This window comes from Pan troglodytes, chromosome 19, assembly GCF_028858775.2.
Source record: "Pan troglodytes isolate AG18354 chromosome 19, NHGRI_mPanTro3-v2.0_pri, whole genome shotgun sequence".
Classification (NCBI taxonomy): domain Eukaryota; kingdom Metazoa; phylum Chordata; class Mammalia; order Primates; family Hominidae; genus Pan; species Pan troglodytes.
In genome coordinates this window covers 62883783-62906850 of record NC_072417.2, presented here as the reverse complement: position 1 = coordinate 62906850, position 23068 = coordinate 62883783, and the positions used below count along the sequence as shown (strand labels likewise).

General features: G+C 45.7%; 1 protein-coding gene across 8 annotated transcripts in view; it reads left to right on the top strand.

The window, feature by feature from the left end:
• FAM117A (family with sequence similarity 117 member A) overlaps positions 1–23068 on the top strand; it is a 79063-nt gene that overhangs the window by 20515 nt on the left and 35480 nt on the right. For 3 of the 8 annotated variants that reach the window (XM_054671117.2, XM_063799815.1, XM_054671118.2), the window contains one exon: positions 2979–3107. The exons of 1 other annotated variant lie outside the window; for it this stretch is intronic. Coding sequence is in view for 1 of the 7 variants with exons in the window: in XM_016932481.4 (XP_016787970.1) it covers positions 4596–4791 (196 nt within the window). In the remaining 6 variants the exon portion in view is untranslated. Of the gene's footprint in view, positions 1–7; positions 103–2978; positions 3108–4547; positions 4792–21314; positions 21523–23068 lie in introns of those variants that run through there. 4 more of the 8 variants (XM_063799814.1, XM_016932481.4, XM_016932486.4 and 1 more) reach the window with 4 other exon arrangements.

Genomic DNA, 23068 nt, shown 5'->3' with positions numbered 1-23068 from the left:
CTCTCAGGCTGCTTTGCTCCTTCAGTTCTGACCCCATTTCCTCAGGATCTTGTTCCCTGAGGAGCCAGTCCTGACATTTCAGACAGAGGCTGAGTAAAGGAGGTAGGTCGGAAAGAGACACAGTGTATCTGCGTCATCTTATTTTCTGTTTTATTATTTTGGAACTTGGAGTGGGGAGCAAAGATGTAAGCACTTAGAATTTACTAGGAAGTTCAGAGACCGTCTTCCAGGTACCAAGGAATACCAAGACTTCTCTAGTCCGCTGAATAATTGCTACTGGGTGTCATATTTTGAAGGGTAAAAATGGTGATTTGAAACTCCCATTCTTGTTGGTTCCTGTGGCATAAATGGAGGCACAGGGTGGAATTCAAGGTGCCCTGGATGTAGGCCCAGCGAGGTCCTTCAGGAGTGGAAAGTTCCTCTTGATTCAGTAGCCAGCAGGGTAAGGCTTCCCTGCTGATCCTCTGATCTGCCAGAAGTCCCCACAGCCTTTTGCCCTCGGTAATCTCTTAGACCCTTGCAGCTTTTAAGACTTGAAACCTCACAGGGACTGCTTGGGGAATGGCTATATCTCTGACTTACACCTGTAGGAAAAATAATGCCAATTCTCATTTATTTCTGACATTTAGCTGTGGACATCCCAAGAGCATGCTGCAGTCAAGGGCCTCAGCATTTGCTGTTGGAAACCCATAAAGCAAATAAGTCTCTTATAGATTAAAAAAAATTATTGATACACTTAGTATCTATAATCCTCTACTTTTTTTTTTTTTTTTTTTTTTTTTTTTAGACAGTCTTGCTCTGTCGCCCAGTCTGGAGCGCAGTGGTGCAATCTTGGTTCACTGCAGCCTCCGCCTCCTGGGTTCAAGCAATTCTCTGCCTCAGCCTCCTGAGTAGCTGGGATTACAGGCACCTGCCACCATTCCCGGCTAATTTTTTGTATTTTTAGCAGAGACAGGATTTCACCATCTTGGCCAGGCTGGTCTTGAACTCCTAACCTGGTGATCCACCCACCTCGGCCTCCTAAAGTGCTGGGATTACAGGCGTGAGCCACCACACCCAGCCAATCCTCTACTTTTGATGTTTTTGAATGTCATCCTCTGACCCAAAGTCTCTGAAAGCAGGAACCAGGTCATGTATCCCAAATGAAATAGCATCTAGCCCAGGGCCACTTCTGCATACAGGCTTCAAGGCCTGCTGGCTTGTGAACTTCAGCATAGGGACAATGTCTCTGAACATTATTGTCATTCAGAGCTCAGTGCCTAGCTCAGTGTCTGGCACATAGTGTTCATTTCAATAAATTTGTGATGAGCTAATTAATTAATGGCGATGATGTTGATAAGCATGACAGTAAGGGCAGTGGCAAAGGTTTTGTTGCAAGTTAGATGCTTTGTAATGAATGCAAGTCATCTCCCCTTAGCAGTGCACAGCCTCCCCAAAGCCAAGGCTTCCTTCATTGGAGGAAGCAGACGGATTAATCTTCAGATGTAGTCCTTATCCTCCCATCATGCCCATGCCAGGAGAAGCTATCAGTGATAGAGAAGAGAATAAGAGACAGCTGGTTGGACATGATACCTAGTAAGGAGAGGACCAAATTGTCCTATGCATGCCTCCCTTCTCACTCCTCCAGCTAGGATCAACTTTAGTGTCTTGCCAGCAACTTATCAGGAAAGACCATGACTTTCTGGACTCAGAAGATCCATTTCTTCAGCTATACCACCTCCACTGCCTCTTTTTCTACCGTCCAGGTTCTTAATTTCTGGTACCTTGGCTTTGGAATAAAGTTTAAACACAGTATCCATGGAACCATGCACATTACTCCTCTCTCTGAGGGAAGAAAGCATCTGTACAATAATGTGTCGCCTTATTTTTAGAACAAGTCTGTGAGGTTGATGGAGCAGGGATGATTCTGGCACAGAGAGAGGAAGCCACTTACCCAAAGTGTTTCAAGATTCTCATCCTAGGGCTTTACTTCTAAACACACATTGTCTGGCTCAGCCAATAAAAACCACTCATCATCTCCTAAGATTGAGAATTTACATGTTGAGGGGTCCTAACATAGTATAAGTTGTCAGACAAGAAAAGCTTTCAAAAGACCAACTAGTCTACCTTTTGCCTCTCAGGCAGGACCAATGGTCTAGAAGTTGAGTGTTGGTTGGGAAAGCATTGAATCTGGAGTCAAAAGACCAAGGATGTAAGTCCTAGGTCTGCCATTTACTAAGATGATCTTGGGCAAGTCACCTAGCCTCTGTAGGACTTAACCTCCTGAAGAATGAGGACAATAATATCTACATTTTCTGCCTTACATGCCTATTGTGATAATTAAATGAGATAATGTATGTGAAAGCTATAAAACACTAGACAGATGTTAATTTTAACATCTTAATCAGATTTGCATCTTTGGAGACCCTTTATGTAAGATGTGAACAGTAATCCTGTGTTCTTAAGAAAATTTTACACTCATAGAGATCAGGAGCTCAGCTCTGGAGTCAGGCTACCTGGGTAATCTTGGGCATGTTACTGTATTTCTCCCTGAAGTCTCAATGAAGAGGAAATAATACCCATTTCACAAGTGTGGTCTTGAGCAATAAATAAGATAAAGTATGCATGGTACTTAACATGTACCTAGCATGGAGAAAGGAATTCAATGAATATTCGTTGCTACCATTACTGATTTTATTAATGAAGATGTGAGGCAGGGTGGTTCAATATGATGTCTTAGAGATCTGAGCTAGGAATCAAAAGGACTCACTTCTTTGGACTTCAGTTTCACTACTTGTAACATGGTAAGAATCCATGTTTTTCCTTTTCCAGGTTGTCATGAGGATTTCTTAAAAGTACATGAAGACTTTGAACTACTTGAAATTGAGGAACAATATAAATGCAAGATATCTTTTTTCAACTGAGTTAATTAATCTTATAAAGACTGAGTTTTTAATCAGTTCATCAATTTTTGTTTATTCTTCTCTGTCTTTGATTAGATTGTCCTCTTCATGGAAAAGAGTACGGCATTTCTTCAATCAATTAAAAAAACAGTTCAAATGTCAGATCTTGAAGTAAATCCTTCAAAACTGCAAGAGTACACTCTTTGCAAAGAAAACCTTTCTTCGGTATGTTCCATTGCCTCAATTCATTCAGTGTATGTAGGCTAATTTTAATATTCAACCCACTCTTGAATTTCCACTTTGGGTATTATCTACTTTCAATATTTAATCCCAGAATGACTTCTCTTTGCCTCACAGCAGGCTCCCAGATTACCTCTTTTTCTCTGATTAGTTAGTATGGCTTCAGGGAATATCTTCTTTTTAACATTAAACTGGGCAAAAACAGAAATAGAAAGAAAAATCTGTAGCAAGATCAAAAATAGAATTCACAGCTAAATATAAATCTGGAGGGAATTATTCAATTATTTGAATGGTCCCCAATCACAGACAATCCAGGGTTGATTGACTTTTGCTTTTTCCATATGTAGAACAAAATGGTTAACAAATACCAAGAGTAATTTTTTTTTCTTTTGAAGCATAATACTTTTTAATAATATCTTAAATGTTATTTTCTTTCCCAAATCCCTTTATATTATTATATCATGTGCTTTTCACAACTGCATGCATTCTCTTTGGGGACCTTCCAGTCTCATTCTGACTTGTAAGTCAGAGAGCATTGATCTTGGAAGACCAGGATTTGTTAACGGAGTCGCGGTGCAAACTTGGGCAAGTTTTTCAGTCGCTTTGTTCCTTTCACTCTGCTGAGCTAGACTTGGAGTGGACGACTCTGAAGGGAAATTCCCTGCTTCTTTTCAGAGTCCCAATTTAATTTACAGGCTAGCAATTGTTTTTTTAAGGTTGGATCAACACCAAGTAGGGACTTGGAAACGTGGAGAAAGACAGATGTAAGTGTCACACGAGGCAAGGTCGCCATTAAATACACAAATATAATGCAAATCACATGCAAATGATATGCAAACCTTGCATTAATTTGTAGGATCTTAGTTTGGAGCTTGTAAGTAGCACTGAGATCCTATAAGGATTTAAAACTAATGTTTTTTAGGTTAAATTAAATGTAATACTTTTTGAAGGTATCGCTTTCTCTGTGATTCAGGGACTCAACTGTGTAAAGTTTGACACTGCTCCCTACTCCCGCCCCCAAAAATTATTTCACTAGTGTTTGATTCCAACCTACACCCAGCGCCGCCCCCACTCTCCAGCTCAGCCTGACGTCACGTGACATTATATTTGCATACTACCTGGGACTGGGTGTGACGCTCCCCTATTCTGCGTCTTCTCATTGGTGGCGCTGGAGAACCAGCCCTCTTCTGTACAGGCCAATCAGCAGCCCCTGGGATGTTGGAAAACCGAAGGGGGCGGTGTGAGGGTGGGGTCTTGGCTTGGATCGCTACGCACATCGACCAATCATCCTCGGGAAAGGGAAGGCTAAGCTGTGGATTGGCTGGGGTGGAAGGTCTGGGTTTCCGCAGTCCAATGACAGCTCTAGGATGAGGGGGCCGGTCCCCGCCCCGTACAGCAGATAAGCAGCGGCCTCGGGGGTTGGGGGGCTGTGTGAGTCTCGCAGTGGGGCTGAGGCAGGCAGCCGGGAGAGCCATGGCGGGGGCCGCAGCGGGCGGCAGAGGCGGAGGTGCCTGGGGGCCAGGGCGCGGAGGGGCCGGGGGGCTCCGGCGGGGCTGCTCTCCCCCAGCCCCCGCCGGCTCCCCCCGGGCTGGGCTGCAGCCGCTCAGGGCCACGATCCCCTTCCAGCTGCAGCAGCCTCACCAGCGCCGGGACGGGGGTGGCCGTGCAGGTGAGCCGGGCCTGGAGCGGGTGCCGTGGGAGGAGCCATTGGGGGAGGGGGGGCGCGTGACCGCGGGAGGGGGACGGGGAGAAGTGTGAGGGGAAAGTGGATGGGGGCGAGGGAAGAGAAAGGGGGCGTTCAGAGTCTATGAGGGCGGAGGGAGCAAGAGCGAGGAGCCGTGAAACGTGGGGAGCACCGCTGGGACGGAGTGTGCGGGGAGTCGGGTCCCGGAGGTGAGGGGAGGGACCTGGCAGATGGAGGCTGGCTTTGGGGGCGTAACCGAAAAGTGGGCAGAGGTGTCGTGTGGGGTGAGTGGAAGATGCAGGGGGTGGGAGCGAGGCGTGAGGAGGAGTGGCGCGTGGTGGGGGCGCCCCGTGCGGCTGGCTGGCGCTGGGAGCAGGAGTCGGTGGGCGCTGGACTACTGCACGGGGAGGGGGAGGGGCATGGAGTAGAGCCCCGTGCAGCCGTGTGTTACTTCTCCAGCTTGAGTTTGGCCCCAGCATCCCTCTCAACTGCGCTGGAGTTCCATTCTCCACCACTTCACGTGCGCTTCCCTTTATGCCACCTCCTGGAACTGATTTCATCTCAGCCCGCTGGACTAAGTTTAACGGCTTTTACCGTGGTGCAAATGCCCCGCTCCCTGCATTCTTCTCCCTGTGTCCCAGAAGTTGTACGTTCCCAGATTCTTGACCTGCTTAATATGGCTGTCTCATTCCAACCATCGTTTGTGTACGAGCGTGTGTGTGTGTGTGTGTGTGTGTGTGTGTGTAGCGGGGGGGAGACCTGGGCAGTTTTGCCCCCTACCTTTCTTTCTACTCCCTCCACCCCTCTACCCACCAAGGCTGTTTTGTCCGGGGCATTGCAGCCAACGTGGCAGTGGGGTGAGGGCTACAGTCAAGTGCATGGTGGCAAGTACCCCACTTTCTGAACAGCACTGAAATGGGTTCTTAATAACAGCTTGATGTGGTGGCTGTGGGGAAACTAGGGAGAAGCAAACTTAACCTTGCTTTGATACTCAAATCTGTGAGGATCCCACAAATGCAAGTACTTAGGAAGGGGAAAAGGAACCTACTTGCATGAGGAGGTTGGCAATAAGTTGAAAGTGAGGCTTGCATTTGATTCACACCAGATGTGAAAAGATCATTGCACACTTCCAAAGCCGGAGCCTCTACCAAATGCACAAAAATCATGATTCCTGCCGTCTTAACGGTTAATGACATTCTCTAAACCAGAGTCTCTTGAGCTTCTGATGATTACCAAGCCTAGTTACTGCACATCTCCTTCCTGCTTCTGCAGGGCTATTACAGAAGTAGTAGCTACTACAGGGCTACTCCTTGCTAGGTAGGAATGGGCTTAAGAGGATCTCTGAGATAGAAAGCCACCAAGTCTTTCTGGACTTTTCACTGTATATGTTAGCATCACATCTTGGAATGCAGAAACTTGGTCAAATCTGGTAGCAAGATGGTGACCAAGTGGTAAAAGTATGTTTAGAATCCGGTGGTGTAGAGTAAGGCAATGCCCAGACTAACTCATGCCTATCATGAGTTATAAAGCACACCACAAGACTACAAACCTGTTGGTTTTGTTTGGGCTTCCTTGAAACCCCGGGAAGTTGGTAGAACAAGAACCAGAACCTTAGTCACTTTTAGTGGAAAACAACAGAAAGCGTACCTGTATAGTAGCTGGAAACTGATTAGCAATCATTTTAAGATCAGTTATTTTGTGTCTATTATAGAACTAATATTAAAAGGACAATTGCTGGTGGATGCTGTGGAAGGGGGAAGAATGTAGGTTTGGATGTCTGGGTTCATTACATGGCCTGCTCCTTTTATAGAGCCAGAGGCCCTGGGATACTGGTAGAAATGTAGGAAGCTAGAGCTCTGCATAATTTGTCAGGTGATTTAAGGCAAGTTGGGTGGACTCTTGCTTATAGATTGGTCTGATCAATAATTTGTCCACCTATTAATATCTTAGAAGTGTTAATAAGGCATTCGCCTAGTTGGTAGTTGGGGGGATTATCTGTAGATTTTCAGTATGGCAGGAGAGGGGAAAAAATAGGAGAAGAAAGTGGCCAGGCATTAGGGGAATGTACCTGGCCTCTGTTTTGGAGGCACATCAGGGCTTTTATATGTTAACTTCAGCCCACATACGTGTTCACGTTATTTCCATTCCTTGGCCTTGGAAAGCACCAGAGGTGGTTTTTTCTAGGACAGTAGAGTATATGGGATAAAAGGAAACCCCTTGTAGTCATAAACCTTTAAGAGATTGGCACTGGGAGCTGGAATGCCTGGGTTTTAAATCCAGGTTCTGCCATTTACTAGTTGTGTGGCTTTGAGGAAGTTCTTTCTGTGTCTTAGTTTCCTCATCTGTGGATAATAATATCTATATCATAAGAATTAAATGAGTTAATAGATAGAAAGTGCTTAAAACGTGCCTGGCACATGAGAAGTGCTATAAAAGTGTTTGCTGCTGCTTATATTATTATTCCCTCTGCTCGCCAAGGTGAGAGCACTGTTGGCCAGAGCCCATTGCCTTTTCAGGCTTCAAAGAGCAAACCCAGATTGATCTGAAACCAGTACTGCAGGTTTCAGAATTTCAGGGCCTCCTCTTGCATTTTTATTCCCTCATCTTTTAAAATGAACTTTCTAAACAGAGCTCTGAAACCCAGCTGTTTAAAAAGGCATGTGAGCTGTGACTGGGCTTCAGGAACAATTAAGTGTCGTCACTGTTTCTCTTGCCCATCTCAAAGTGATGTAACGCTCAAGGCTGTGCAGTTATCTCCCCACCACACATCCTGCTGTGTTCTTGACAAGATATATTAGACCTCGTGAAAAGGGTTATGGTGTAAAGAGCAGGATTTGCCTTCTGCAACCATTCATCCGTAAGGTATGTCTTCGTAAAATGAGGAATGGCTTCATTTTTATGAACCTGGGCTAGGAGCGAGGAAGGCTGAAGAGAGTGGAGAGAAAAATGAAAGATAACTCTAAAAAAGCTAAGAGCCATTATTGGGTAGTAGAAACCTAAGATAAACTTCTCACTGCAATTCTCCCTTAAATTAAATTCTCTTTTGTGTCTTAATGTCAGTTAGAGGCTGCTGACTTTTATACTCTTCCAGGACCACGATGAAGGACAAAATAGGACTAGGAGGTGAATTGTTCTGGGTTCCAGTCTTACCTATCTTGTTTAGCGTGTCTGTCTGTATGTCCCTAAAATGAAGATAATGTTTCATCTAGCTTTGCAAATTATTTCTCCAGTGGACCAGCCCCACTGGGACCAGCTGGGTGCTAGGGAAGCTAAATACTGCCTTGGAACCTCCTCTGACCACCAGAACCTTCTTTAACCAGGGATTGGCAGTTATGGTCTACAGGCCATATCTGGCCCTCGGCCTATTTTTGTAAATAAAGTTTTATTGGAACCAGCCACACTGCTTCATTTAAATATTGTCTAGGGCTGCTTTTTTGCTGTCGGTGGTGGAGTGAAGAGTTGTGATAAAGACTGTAGGGCCCACAAAGCCTAAAATATTTACTATATGTCACTTTGCAGAAAAGTTTGCCAACTCTTGTCTCAAACAGTGTACCTGTTTTTCCTATATAAAGATCAGTTTCAAATGTGTGTAATATAAACCTCAGAAAATTCTAAGGGGGTAAAGAAAACGAACAAGCCTGTAGTCCCACTCATATTTTAAAGCAAAAGAAAAGAAGGTCACCTGCTTCCAGTCAGTTCTCAATCTTTGTAGAACATCATCATGTGTGAATCCAGCCTCTCCATCCCCACCATTGTCAGGTGATGTGTTCAGTAGACATAAGCTAATTTGAATTTACATAAAAGCTTAACTGTTAGGCAAATTTGCCCCCTCTCCTCTCTTAACCCATTTCCCCCAACCTGACAACCCACAACTGCGGTGAACACATTTCAAAATCAGATGGAAATTACTTTAGGCTTATCTCTTGTTTTGAATTTTTCTCATTACCTTTTATTTTTGTGAACAGATTATGAAGAGCTGGCAGTAGTCATGGTTGCCCTAAAATATTGGCTTCCCCATGGGGATATAAGAAGGGTAATTTATATCAAATGTCGATTAGGTTCCCCAGGATGGCTGTTTCGTGAATACGAGGCTGCAGTGCTTATATTATTAAATTGTTAAACTCCTTTCTTTGCAATGCTTTGAAAACTTATTTCTTGGGGGATAGGTGTTTAGATAGGTCTGGAACCATAAAAAGGAGGTTGCATATTAGAGACCCTAAGAGAAAGCCCTCAGCAAACTGGTCCGTGTGGCTACTGGTGCCAGAAACAGCCTGGAGATTAGAAGAGATTTCCAACCTTTCTATGCCAAGGCATCATCTTGCTATAATGAGGCCTGGGGGTGCAGTTAAAACCCTTTAAGAGCTACAATTCCCCTTCTAAAACCTGTGATTGAGGTAGCTTCTGTTTGGGAAGCATTAAAACACCAGACACTTCCTAGCCCAACACTGCTAACTGTTGCTTTTGACAGCTTTGCCAGCACCAGGCACATACATGGTCAGCAAAATGCACTGCTGAAGCATCTGGCTCTTAAATGTTATCACCAGTGATGACATCCTTGAATTTGGGGACTAGCTGCTTAACTGCTTTATCTCTTTGGTACCCAAAGGAGTGTGAGTCCATGTGTTCTTCGGTATTTTGGATAGCAAAGGATTATATAGTACGAGAAGGTCTCACTTATATAACATAGAGCTAAGAGATCTTAAACCATTTGAGGTCAGTGTCAGAGGGGTGAGAACAACAGTGGGCTGTGATGGCAAGAGGACTTTGTTCTCTCACATTCTAGACATAGATAGATCTTTAGAAAGTTGGAAGCAGTAATGCAAAACTTTCATAGTGATGGTGCTAATTTGGGTGTTACCACAGTGGTTGGTGGGCTTTAATAGCCAAGAGAACACTATGCCTTTATTTTCTGCTGAATTCAGTTTATTTTGAATGGTGTGATGGGCATCAGGGCCACACTATTCCTTGATCTTAGAAGAACTGTTAGAGCATCTTCCTCCAGATTCTTAGATGACTCACATAGAGCCTTCCTGCTAAAGGATTCAGACTTTTGGGTGTGGCATGTTCTGAGGGGCAGGTCTGGTTATGGAGTTCTTACTGACACTATCACGTTTGACTCTAGCTCAAGTGTTCTGACTAGACCTGCCTGGGCTTACCCTTACTCCACAGACAGTTTGGAGCCCTTTTATTTTATTTATTTATTTATTTATTTATTTATTTATTTATTTATTATTTTTTTTGAGACAGTCTCGCTCTGTCACCCAGGATGGAGTGCAATGGCACGATCTCGGCTCACTGCAACCTCCGCCTCCCAGGTTCAAGCAGTTCTCCTGCCTCAGCCTCCCAAGTAGCTGGGACCACAGGTGCCCACCACCATACCCGGCTAATTTTTGTATTTTTAGTAGAGACGGGGTTTCACCATATTGGCCAGGCTGGTCTCAAACTCCTGACCTTGTGATCCACCCGCCTCAGCCTCCCAAAGTGCTGGGATTACAGGCGTGAGCCACCGCACCCGGCCTATTTATTTTTTGGAGACGGACTCTCACTCTGTCACCCAGGCTGGAGTGCAATGGCATGATCTCGGCTCACGGCAACCTCCACCTTCAGATTCAAGCGCTTCTCCTGCCTCAGCTTCCCAAGTAGCTGGGATTACAGGCACGCACCACCATGCCCAGCTAATTTTTTTGTATTTTTATTAGAGACGGGGGTTTCACCATGTTGGCCAGGCTGGTCTCCAACATCTGACCTCAGGTGATCCACCTGCCTTGGCCACCCAAAGTGCTGGGATTACAGGCGTGAGCCACCACACCTGGCCCTGGAGCCCTTTTAAAGCAGTGGAAAGGAAAACTTTGGGTGTCGCTCCCAGTTCAGAGCAAAGGTAGATGCTCACCAGAGAGTGAGTGAGTGAGAGTGGACAGTCTCTTCTTGGGTTAGTAAGCTCTGCCATCCTTTGAGATGCATGTTACCCTTCTTTGTCACAGAAGTGGGAACAGGGAAGAGTGGAAGCAAAGAAAGGATGGGTGGGAAATCTGGTCAGTTTCCCCCCTTCGTCTAGGTTCAGTCTTCACAGAGGGCTCCATTATTTGGTTTGCAGGGTATGAATTAACCAAACATTAGCCAAATCTACTCACATTATTAGGTCAAAAACAAATCCTGATCTCAGGGAAGAGTTGTGGATGATATTTGAAATTTCTAAGTTATCTGTGCCCCCGTTTTCTCCAGTCGTGTGGAGCTCATGAAGGGGCCATTGTTGTTGGCAACAGCTGGATGGTGGGAGGTTCTCGTAACAGCTGGCTGCTAGTGTTCGGGCTCAGCTTGTGGTCCCCACCAAACCTCCTGGTTTGGAAAACTCTGCCTGGCACTGTGCTTTCCCCTCAGGGTCACTACAAAGCTGAATGCCAAGCCTTGCAGTCATTTAAATGCTTCCCCTCAGGCCCACATATGCCTCGATCGACCCTTACTGTGTGGGAGCACTGCAGCTAATCAAGGGTGGCTTTAATGAACTTAAAAGAATGCTATCGAAGTATTTCATAATAGAAAAACTTCAAGTCCAGGCCCTGGGGGACCTGGAACTGAAGTCCAGGCCATGTACAGACATTTACCCTGCCCTGCTCAGGCATACAGGTTTGTGGATTTGCTCAGGAGCCCCCGAGAGTTGCTGGGGGGGGGTGGAGGACAGATGGAGTGCCTTTAGCTCAGCTCTGCCTATACATTAGCAGTTTGAGCTCCCAGCTCCCCAATAAAAGGGGTGGAGGCTGGGGGAGGCCTGGGAAGACTCGGAGGGTTTTGGTTGCTCTGAAGCAGCTGGCCTGTGATCAAGGGTTGAGGAGTTTTCTCTCAGAGACTGTCTGAATGTGGCTTCTTAGAGGATGGATGGTATTTGACAGAACAAAGCTGTAGGTTTGGGGTGCCTCCTCTCTCTCTCTCTCTCTTTTTTTTTTTTTTGAGGCAGAGTCTCATTCTATAGCTCAAGCTGGAGTGCAGTGGCGTGATCTCAGCTCACTGAAACCTCCACCTCTCTGGGTTCAAGCAATTCTCCTGACTCAGCCTCACAAATAGCTGGGACTACACAAGTGTGCCACCATGCCCAGATAATTGCTGTATTTTTAGTAGAGATAGGGTTTTACCATGTTGGCCAGTCTGGTCTCGAACTCCTGACCTCAAGTGATCCCCCTGCCTTGGCCTCCCAAAGTGCTGCGATTACAGGTGTGAACCACCACGCCTGGCCTTTGTCTCTTTTTTTTTTTTTTTTGAGAGACGGGGTCTTGCATCATCACCCAGGTTGGAATCCAGTAATGCCATCATACCTCACTATAGTATCCTGGGCTCGAGCCATCCACGGGGTGCCTCTTTTCTGACTCCGAACTCTCTATCTTGTAAATGAAGGATGACTTTTCCAGGGAAGCCATGTTTGTTAGGGGGCAGCCTAGTTCACCCCCAGCTCTGCCACTTGAGTCTCTTATTATCTGATCCTAAATGAAGACATGCAGGAGAGCACCAAGGTATTACCTCCTCAAAGGTCAAAGGAAGGATTAATGTGCAACTCTAAAAGTAGATTGCTAACACATCCATAAGTGAATAAAATATAAATTCAAGCTGGAGGAGGCAAAGAATGAAGAAATACTCAGTGTTTGGTGAGGTTAATTAGAGAAAACTACTGGGATGTTTTGAATAGGCTTTTTAAAAAAAGTGTCAATATATTATTCTCCCTAAGGTTAAATTAAGTTTTTACTCTCTCCTTTCCTTTCCCTTTCAAAAGTGACATTGTTTCGCCTTGTCTAGTCAGCTATATTCCTTATTTTTCTCAAACCTCTTGAGTCCCTTCTGCCGTATACTGGAAATTGTGTGCCTGCCTTTTTAAGAGTAGGCACCTCACGTTTCAAGTTCAAGTGCAATGGAACTCACCCTGCAGCTTGAACAGATTTGAGTGTTTTTGCAGAGGGAGGACCAGGGCAGATGGGGAGTGTCATGCTCAATAAATACTTGTTGGATTGAGTTGCTGGGAAGGCAGCAGAGTGGGGAGAGTAAGCCACACCTCCCCCAGGCTCACTCAGAATGGTCTTTCCCACTTCTGGTCCCCACATACTGTTCCCCCTCTATAATACCTCTCTTCAGCTACTTACAAGGCAAAACCCCCCGAAGTGTTAGTATTCTCTCTTTCTTTAAATCACTGGTCTCCTATTCATCCTGGTCATTGGGCTTGAAGCCCAGTTGGTGGCAAAGACGTGGCATTTCCATAGATGTCATTGCTAGGCCTGTAGGTTCTTTTCCCAACACACTTATAGCTAGAGGGTGAGCTTGGGCAGTTACCAGGTCGATCCATGGAAACAGCCAATGTGTAGGATTTTGTTATGATTTTGTTAAAAAGCCAGACTGCCTGGCTTTAGGCTTTGAAGTGGATATGGTGAGAGGCCAAGGAGACCAAGATGAATGCTAACTGTCTTTTCACTCCAGGTAGATTTTTGCCAACTTCCTAGTAGTGTTCTGTGTAGCAAGAAGATGGAGGAAAACAAAATCTGGATCAGTGGCTTTTCTAGGCCAAGGAGGAGAATTATCTGTTGGCCCTAGGATGGCTTCAGAGGTGTGATCAGGCTGAAAGCGCCCCTCTCCCAAGCCAGCCACCATCCTGTGATAGCAGGCACTGCTATTTCTTCTCCCACCAACCACCAGATAGGGAAGTGCAAGAAAGAGATGCTTGTTACCACTTCGCAGGCCCTGGACACTTACACTGTTGTCCACAGAGTCTGTGTTCCTTGCCTTGAAGGCTGCCAACCATGTGTCTGGTGGCTTAGTGAAAATGGCTTTTTTTTTTTTTTTTTTTTTTTTTTTTGAGACGGAGTTTCACTTTTGTTGCCCAGGCTGGAGTGCAATGGTGCGATCTCGGCTCACCACAACCTCCACCTCCCGGGTTCAAGCGATTCTCCTGCCTCAGCCTCTCGAGTAGCTGGGATTACAGGCATGTACCACCATGCCCAGCTATTTTTGTATTTTTAGTAGAGATGGGGTTTCTGCGTGTTGGTCAGGCTGGTCTCGAACTCCCGACCTCAGGTAATCCACCCGCCTTGGCCTCCCAAAGGGCTGGGATTACAGGTGTGAGCCACTGCACCTGGCCGAAAACGGCTGTTTTAACCTGCCCAGCTGGGTGTAAGTTTGAACAGAGTGAAAATGTGATTGGGAGCATAGGCAGCTTCTCTTACCCCCTCTTCCCTCCCCTTCTTCTCCTCTCTACCCCACACTCCCTTCCCTTTAAGAGTTTGCTGTGCTTGGCCGGGCACGGTGGCTCACGCCTGTAATCCTAGCACTTTGGGAGGCTGAGGCGGGTGGATCATGACGTCAGGAGATCGAGACCATCATGGCTAACACAGTGAAACCCTGTCTCTACTAAAAATACAAAAAATTAGCCGGGCGTGGTGGTGGGCTCCTGTAGTCCCAGCTACTTGGGAGGCTGAGGCAGGAGAATGGTGTGAACCCGGGAGACAGAGCTTGCAGTGCGCCGAGATGGCGCCACTACACTCCAGCCTGGGTGACAGAGCGAGACTCCATCTCGAAAAAAAAAAAAAAGAGTTTGCTGTGCTCTGTGCATGTCTGGTCGCCCACGTGGCTTTGGGAAAACCACTCCTGATAACACGTGCACTCCCTGCCCCACAGCTGCAGGCTGGTGGAAAACTTGCCACACAGCCCCTGTTTGGGGATTGTCTTCTTAACTCCTGCCCATCAGATATGACATAAGCCAGGGGTGGGGTTGGGGTGGGAGTGGATAGCATTTGGCATGATAGAGGGGATGCAGCCAGAGGGCTTTCACAATATGACATAGTCTGGATTTAGCAACTGGGGAGAGAAGGGCTATGTGAACCACATCCATGGGGGGTGTGCACATCTTAATGCTGAGAGCAGCATCTGGACTCTTTCTTATTGGAATCTGGAGTAGTTCCGTGTTCACAGAGGAAGACAAAAACAGTTGCTTCTGTAGAAAGAAAGAGTCTCTGAATCTCAACTCTAAGAGGCCCAAAAATTCACCTGTATTTTTCAGGGAAATGGAGAATATAGATAGCATTAGGTTTTTTGTTTGTTTGTTTGTTTGTTTGTTTTTGAGACAGAGTCTCACTCTGTTACCCAGGCTGGAGTGCAGTGGCACAATCTCTGCTGACTGCAACCTCCACCTCCCAGGTTCAAGTGATTCTCCTGCCTCAGCCTCCCAAGTAGCTAATTTTTTTATTTGTGATAGAAACGGGGTTTCACCATGTTGGCCAGGCTGGTCTCGAACTCCTGACCTCAGGTGGTCCAACCACCCCAGCCTCCCAAAGTGCTGGGATTACAGGCGTGAGCCACCGTGCCTGGCCTTCATTGGTTTTGACAATATGTTCCATTTGTTTAGCTCTGTGGTGCTTCTGATGGGAACTCTCAAATGTTTTCGTGCATCTTCACAACAGTCCTGCAGGTGCAGGTGGCATTTCATTGTTTTTGCAGATAAGGAAACTGAGGCCCAGAAAGGAAGTTCTTGTCCAACACCAAATGACTAATAAACCCCTTTTGCTTAATTAGGCAAAGGGCATTTCCCACATATGCAGAAAAAGTCCGTTGTGAATTTTGTCTCAGGCTGGCATCTACTGCCACCTGCCCAGCACACCTCCAGCATTTGTTTCTTCTCTGTTTATATACCTGTATTCCAGGAGCAAAGATTCATTTGTTAAGCTAAGCAAAAGAGAATTGGGGCCGGGTGTGGTGGCTCACACCTGTAATCCCAGCACTTTGGGAGGCCGAGGCGGGCAGATCACTTGAGGTCAGGAGTTTGAGACTAGCCTGGCCAACATGGTGAAACCCCATCTCTACTAAAACTACAAAAATTAGCAGGGTGTGGTGACACCTTCCTCTAGTCCCAGCTACTCGGAAGGCTAAGGTAGGGGAATCGCTTGAGTCCAGAGGCGAAGGTTGCAGTGAGCCAAGACTGCACCACTGCCCTCCAGCCTGGGTGACATAGTGAGACTCTGTCTCAAAAAAAAAAAAAAAAAAAAAAAAGAATTGGAAACTGGGCTGCAAAGAAGTCCGTTTCTTCCTTTAGCACCCCAAGGTGACTATCCACACCATAAATACTCACTTGGTGTGAGTAGTTGGAAGATGATGGTTACTATTAATACATTATTATGTGTGTGATATGGTGGCGGCTTTTGAGTGTTTCCAGCTGGTTTGAGATATGCCATTTCCATGTAGAATGAGTAGCTAACCAGGGACAGATAGGACATAGGAGGCAGACCAGATTTTTCTGCCTCTGTGGGGTGGTCATGGTTACTGAGCTTGGGGCAAGGCCATGTTAGGGAGACATGCGAAGATGGATCTTACAGGAAAAGGATTCTTATGTGTGATGATGTGAAACCCAGAAAAGCACCTGGGAATACATGTGGGTGATGTGTTCCTATGGCAGGGGTGGGGGTAGATGCAAGTGGCATTGTGCCATAATAGCTTAGTCCTCTCTGTAAGGGACCCCTGGTGTAACCATCCCCCTACTTCTAGTGGGAAAGAAGCCTGGGGGGCGCGGGATCTGTCTGAGCATGTCTCCCTCTCCTAGCTTTAGATTAACTGAAAGTGGAGTCATTGTAATGTATGATAGCGCTCTTCTGAGACAGGCATGTGCCCAGTAAGGGAAATAGCAAGGCCTTGAACTCTGGGAGAAAGCTCCATCTAGGGACTACGTATCACGGAGAATTGACTTCTTGGAGGTTATCTAACCCTCCCAAGTAGATTACAAGCCACTCTTACCTGCAAAGCATACTCTGTATAGAATTTTTTTTTTTAATAGAGATGGGATCTCACTATGTTGCTCAGGCTGGTCTCAAACTCCTGGGCTCAAGTGATCCTCCTGCCTCAGCCTCCCAAAGTGCTGGGATTGCAGGCGTGAGCCATTGCATCTGGCCTAGAAGTCTTTTTTTTTTTTTTTTTTTTTTGAGATGGAGTCTCACTCTGTTTCCCAGACTGGAGTGCAGTGGTGCAATCTTGGCTCACTGCAACCTCCATCTCCCGGGTTCAAGCAATTCTCCTGCCTCAGCCTCCTGAGTAGCTGGGATTACAGACACCCGCCACCATGCCGGCTAATTTTTTTGTATTTTTAGTAGAGACAGGGTTTCACCATTATTGGCCAGGCTGGTCTCAAACTCCTGACCTTGTGATCTGCCCACCTCAGCCTCCCCAAGTGCTGGGATTACAGACGTGAGCCACTGTGCGTGGCCCAGAAGTCTTTAATATTCTAATAACCATGTGCTGTGTGAAACCTTTCTTTCTTGTTTGTTTATTTATTTATTTATTTATTTATTTATTTATTTTTGAGACCGAGTCTTGCTCTGTTGCCAGGCTGGAGTACAGTGGTGCAATCTCGTCTCACTGCAACCTCTGCCTCCCTGGTTCAAGCGATTCTCCTGCCTCAGCCTCCCGAGTAACTGGGACCACAGGCGCATGCCACCATGCCCAGCTAATTTTTGTATTTCTTAGTAGAAATGGGGTTTCACCATGTTGACCAGGATGGTCTCAATCTCTTGACCTCGTGATCCACCTGCCTGGGCCTCCCAAAGTGTTGGGATTACAGGTGTGAGCCAGCGCGCCCAGCTTTTTTTTTTTTTTGGAGACAGAGTTTGCTCTTGTTGCCCAGACTGAGTGCAATGGCGTGGTCTCACCTCACTGCAACTTCCGCCTCCTGAGTTCAAGCGATTCTTCTGCCTCAGCCTCCCAAGTAGCTGGGATTACAGGCACACACCACCACCACACCAGGCTAATTTTTGTGTTTTTAGTAGAGACAGGGTTTCGCCATGTTGGCCAGGCTGGTTTTAAACTCCTGACCTCAGGTGATCCGCCTGCCTCGGCCCCCCAAAGTGCTGGGATTATAGGCGTGCGCCATCGTACCCAGCCGAAACCTTTCTTTCCTAGTTATTTCCCAACTTCACAAGGTAAAATCCCATTACAACAAATATTACAAAAATGCTTCTGTATGATAAAGCTGTTTCCATGGTTCATATAAATGCTTTGTTGTTTTTTGTGGGGTTTGTTGTTTTTAAAAAAGTAGTAACTAATAATCTTATATACCAAGCACTTTTTCTGGTACCTGTTCGTGTAATAGCTCATCTTTTTTTGAGATGGAGTTTTGCTCTTGCTGCCCAGGCTGGAGTGCAGTGGCACAATCTTGGCTCACTGCAACCTCTGCCTCCTGGGTTCAAGCGATGCTCCTGTCTCAGCCTCCCAAGTAGCTGAATTACAGGTGCCTGCCACCATGCCGAGCTAATTTTTGTATTTTTAGTAGAGATGGGGGTTTCACCATGTTGGCCAGGCTGGTCTCGAACTCCTGACCTCAGGTGATCCGCCTGCCTTGGCCTCCCAAAGTGCTGGGATTACAGGCGTGAGCCACCATGCCCGGCCAGTAATAGCTCATCTCTAAAGCAGGAACACCTGAGTGCTTGCTGTTTGCATTGTTGGCAAAGAAAAAGGAACTGAGCTGTGGAACCATCACCAAATAGCATGCCTTCTTCGCTTTCTCTTCATCTTGATCCTCCCCTCCTCCAGTAGTTCCCTGTTCTTTTCAAATAGAACACCACACAAGGAAACTCAATGAAGGAAAGTGTGTGTGTGTGTGTGTCTGCATGTGAGTGTCTGTCTTGTGTGTGGACATGTGGGCGTGTTTGAGCATGTGTAAGAAAAAGTGCATGTGAAGAAAGCAAACAGTAAAGCAAATGGGGCAGCTGTTAATAGGCGAATCTGTGTAAAGATTATATGAGTGTTCTATGTACTGTTCTTATTCTTGCATCTATAAATTTGAAGTTATTTCCAAAGAAGATACTTAACACATGGATATATGTGAGACTAATTTGACTGCACTAGGAGTTCTCTGAAATGGAAATTTTCTTCTACATCCTGATAACATATCTTACTCTCCCCATTTAACAGATGGAACAACTGACACCCAGAGAAGTTAAGTGATCAGTCTGAGTTCACATAGCACATTGGGGTGGAAGCAGGATGTGAGCCCAGGTATTGACCGTTATAGTAGGCCACGTCTTAGGAGACCATAGCTGGTCCTTACTACTCTAGCTGGACCAGGTTGGCATCAGATTCTGAGAGCTGATTGGGTGCCCACTGCTGTGTGTCCCAGCCCAGTCCATGCCTCACATTGACCCAGCAGTGGAGTCAGCAGGGTTGCAGCTATATATATGCTGAAGCACACTGAGCATATTCAGGATGGCCAGGAACTTTCTAGAGAAAGTGCTTCCTTAGACTAAGAAACACTCTCACTGTGTTCTGCCCTCAACTCTCTCCATTTCTTTTTTTTTTTTATTTTTTTTTTGAGATGGAGTCTTGCTCTGTCACCAGGCTAGAGTACAGTGGCGCGATCTCGGCTCACTGCAACTTCTGCCTCCCAGATTCAGGCGATTCTCCTGCCTCAGCCTCTCGAGTAGCTGGGACTACAGGCGCGTGCCACCATGCCCGGCTAATTTTTTGTGTATTTTAGTAGAGATGGGGTTTCACCATGTTGGCCAGGATGGTCTTGATCTCCTGACCTTGTGATCCGCCCACCTTGGCCTCCCAAAGTGCTGGGATTACAGGTGTAAGCCACTGCGCCCAGCCTTCATTTCTTAAAATACATGAAAATGGAAGGCCCTGCTGCGCCAGAGCCATGGGGGACTATTACCTCATATATATATAGTCGAGATCTGAGGGAAAAAGGAGTGGGTTTGGTTTACAAAGTGATGCCAGGTATACGCCTAGGCCAGAGAGCTTTCCTCTGCTACGTACCAGTCGATTGTTTGTACCCACCGCCTTGTGAGTGAGCAGGTTGCGTGGTTCAGTGCAGCACATTGTATCAAGTAGGTCAGGAGTTACAACTTCATGCACAAAGAGATGGCTCATTTTTAGTCACTGAAAACCTTTCATTAACCACAGGGCCCAAGGAGGGGTGGATCTGGTAATCATTGCTAAGCAGACAGAGCTAGAGGTTCAGACACTGCCGCTCGTGTGCCAGCCCCTTTCCTCTCACACCAAACCACATGTTATGCATCTGTTTGTACTCCTTGAAGGCCCTTGAATTATTCTTGTCATTTTTGCTTACTGATGTTTTCCCCCAGCTGTCAGAGTTGGGGGTAGGTGAATGAATGTGTCCCACTCGAATTCTTAACATAGAGAAAACATTTTCCTGAAAATCTTTAGTTTTAGAGTGCATCCTTTATCTGAAATGCCTACCTGTAGGTACCTTAGACTTAATTAATCCTGACCATGGTTAAGTTGTCATCAAAAGATTTTTTTTCAGGGGCCCAGCTAGTTGTATGAAATAGATCCATGAGCACTAACTATATTGTTACCCCAGCTTATATACTTAGATTTTTTGTCCTTAGGCAGTGATGAAGTTATACACACTGCCCCCACCATTCTCTTGATTCCTCAGGCTCTTTCCTCCTCTAACGTAAGTGTCCGGTAGTGGCCAACCAGAATCAGGGCAAGATGCAGGAGGATGCGAAGAGGCTGCCCTCAAATTCCTGTTGGGTTGTCTGAAGCTTAGAGGTGTGTGTTGGAGCTGCTGTGCAAATGGCAATGCTGTCTGCTCAGAGAGGACCATCATAACTGAGCCTGGACCTTCTAGTTCTTGGAGGTTTGGTTAGGACTTATTGGTAATTAATGTACCAGTGTTTCCCTGGATCAATTTTTTGCTTCATGAGGTTAAGCCTTTTTACTTAAGTATAAAAGAAGGTGACATTACTGTTAAGCATCCCTGATTTCAGAACAGATTCAAAGCCCATCATATACAGGGGAAGAGGCTATAACTTACCTTCCAGTGGTGTTGCCACCCACTCCTCTGCATCTGGAAGCACAGGAGAGGCGACCTCATAAGCATCCTTCTGATATGAAGCTGTCAGCATATATTGAGGGTAGGAGGAATCTTTCCAATGTGATATCTTCAACACTCTTTCTGGAAGGACCATCTAATCTTGCTTTTCAGACTAGGTTTACCCTGGAGGCACTACATAACCTTTGAGCTTCCCTTAGGAAATCTGAACAACCAGCAAGACCAGGGCTTCAAAACAGGGTCTGCCCTGGAATGTTGCCCAGTGCACTTTGGGGTTCTTTCACAGCTAGAGCTCAGCATGGGAATTTGCCACTGATTTGAGGTTTGTTCCAAAATATCAGGGCCCGGGCAGGGAACCACTAGATGGGATGTTGTGGTCTCTAAGGTATCTCCCCTTTTTGAAGCTGGGGGCATGAAGTAGATAGAGCTTGACTAAGGAGTTGGAGATGATCAGAGAAGACTTTCTGCAAGTGGGTTGAGATGGTTCACACAGATTTTCAAGGATGCGGGGGGTTGAGAAGAATAACTCTGCTAGGATCTTTGATCCTGAAGGCAGAGCAAATTCTATTACTGTGACCTTTCTAGCCCTGAGGAACTTGAATAATTCCTTATAAGTGCCCCCCAACTTCCTCCCCATAGCCCAGAGCAAAATGAATCAGTCAGGGTTAGGAGCAGAGGGTCCTGACAGAGTCCAACCTAGTGAGCTGTAGCGAGAGAGCAAACCTGCCCTCTGAGTGTTCATGTCTACTTGATGGTTACTCCCAGCTTGCCCAGTCATGTGACCAGACTTCTGCTTGTGGCTAGCCACAGGTAAACTGAGTGCTATTTATATTCTCCTGCTTGGTAGAGGAGGTGGGAGAGATCATCTGGGAGCCCACAACACAGCTGTTTGATCAGCCTAGGTAAGGCAAATCTCCCTTTGACTTTGTGCCTTTTTTTTTTTTCTACTTATCTTGCCCCAAGTAATAGCATGGGTTCTGAGCTTTCAATTTAGTTGATTGATCAGTAGCCATCTCTTATTTACCCTTTAATAGTTGGGGAATTCTAGAACTAGAGGAGGCCCAAACTCATCTGCGTACAGTCTCCTGTCTTCAAGGGTAAATAACTGAGACAGCTGGGGACGTGTAATGATCTCTTCCTGGGGCTGTTCAGAGGCGGATTCTAGCCACCCTCATTCAACCTTTTATCTATCTAGCTAGACTCCCTCTTATTCTAACTAAAGCCTTTTTACTGTCCTTCATGTTTGCACCTGCAAGGAAGACTACCGATAAATTCTAATTCATTTTCCTTCCCCCTTGGGATCAAGCTCCCCTCCGTTTAGCTGTTTTTACCTCTGTCTCTGGGATCTCTCTGGTTTCTGCATTCCTTTTGAAGAGCAATCATGACAAATGGATGCCGAGGGGCCACTTGGCTGTGTATATCTGAGGTTATATCCCACTCCAGCCATGTTTCTGGACTTATAGGAAGCTCTTAATTCTGCCTATAGTCTTGGTCTTGCTCCTGGGATGACATGACACTTCTTAATTTAGTTTAGTGTCTCTTTCACTTAGTATCTTGATTCTACCTTGCATTAACTTACATCTTGTGAGTTTCAGTTCCTTGCCTCAGCCTTATCCATGCTTTTATTCCTTGCCTACCTTCAGTCCCCCAAATTAGAAGTCTAGTGACCCAGTTGAATTTGGCTATAACCTGCCAATGTTGAAATGCTAAAGGGTTTAGGTCCTTTCTGAGGAGTGATTTGAATTTGTCTTCCTAAATGAAGCCGGTATTTTTTTTTTCTTACAACTTTATTTTGGAAAATTTCAAACCTACAGAGAAGTTAGAAGCACAATGTCTACCTATTTATCTTTCACCTAGACTCATTGATAACTTCTGCCGCAATGGTCTTATCTCTCTTTTCTCCTTCTGTTTATGTATATGTGTGTCTAGACATACCCACATATGCACATATATACATCCATATGCACTTTTTTGGGTGCACAATTTGACAGTAAGTTGCAAATATCATGACATTTGTCACTTCATAACAGTGGCATCTCCTGAGAATAAAAACATCCTTCTCCATAATCATAATACCATCATTATACCTAATGAAATGACATCATCTATTAGGTTGGTGCAAAAGTAATTGTGGCTTTGCCAAAGGCAAAAATGGACTAGAGATGTCATTTAGTCCATTTTCAAATTTCCCCTTTGATGGCTCTTTTGTTTTTGATCAGAACCCAGCCAAAGTCCCCTTTTGGTTATGTCTGTTTTAAAAGTCTCTCAATCTGGAACTACTTCCCATTCCTGTTTCTTTGTTTTGTTGTATTTGTTTTTTGTGACTAACATTTTGAAAACATGTCAATTGTCTCTGGTTTTCCCACACTGGATTTTTCTGTTTCCTCATGGTGGTATCTAACTTGCTCCTCTATCCCCTGTATTTCCTGTAAATGGGAAGTTAGATCT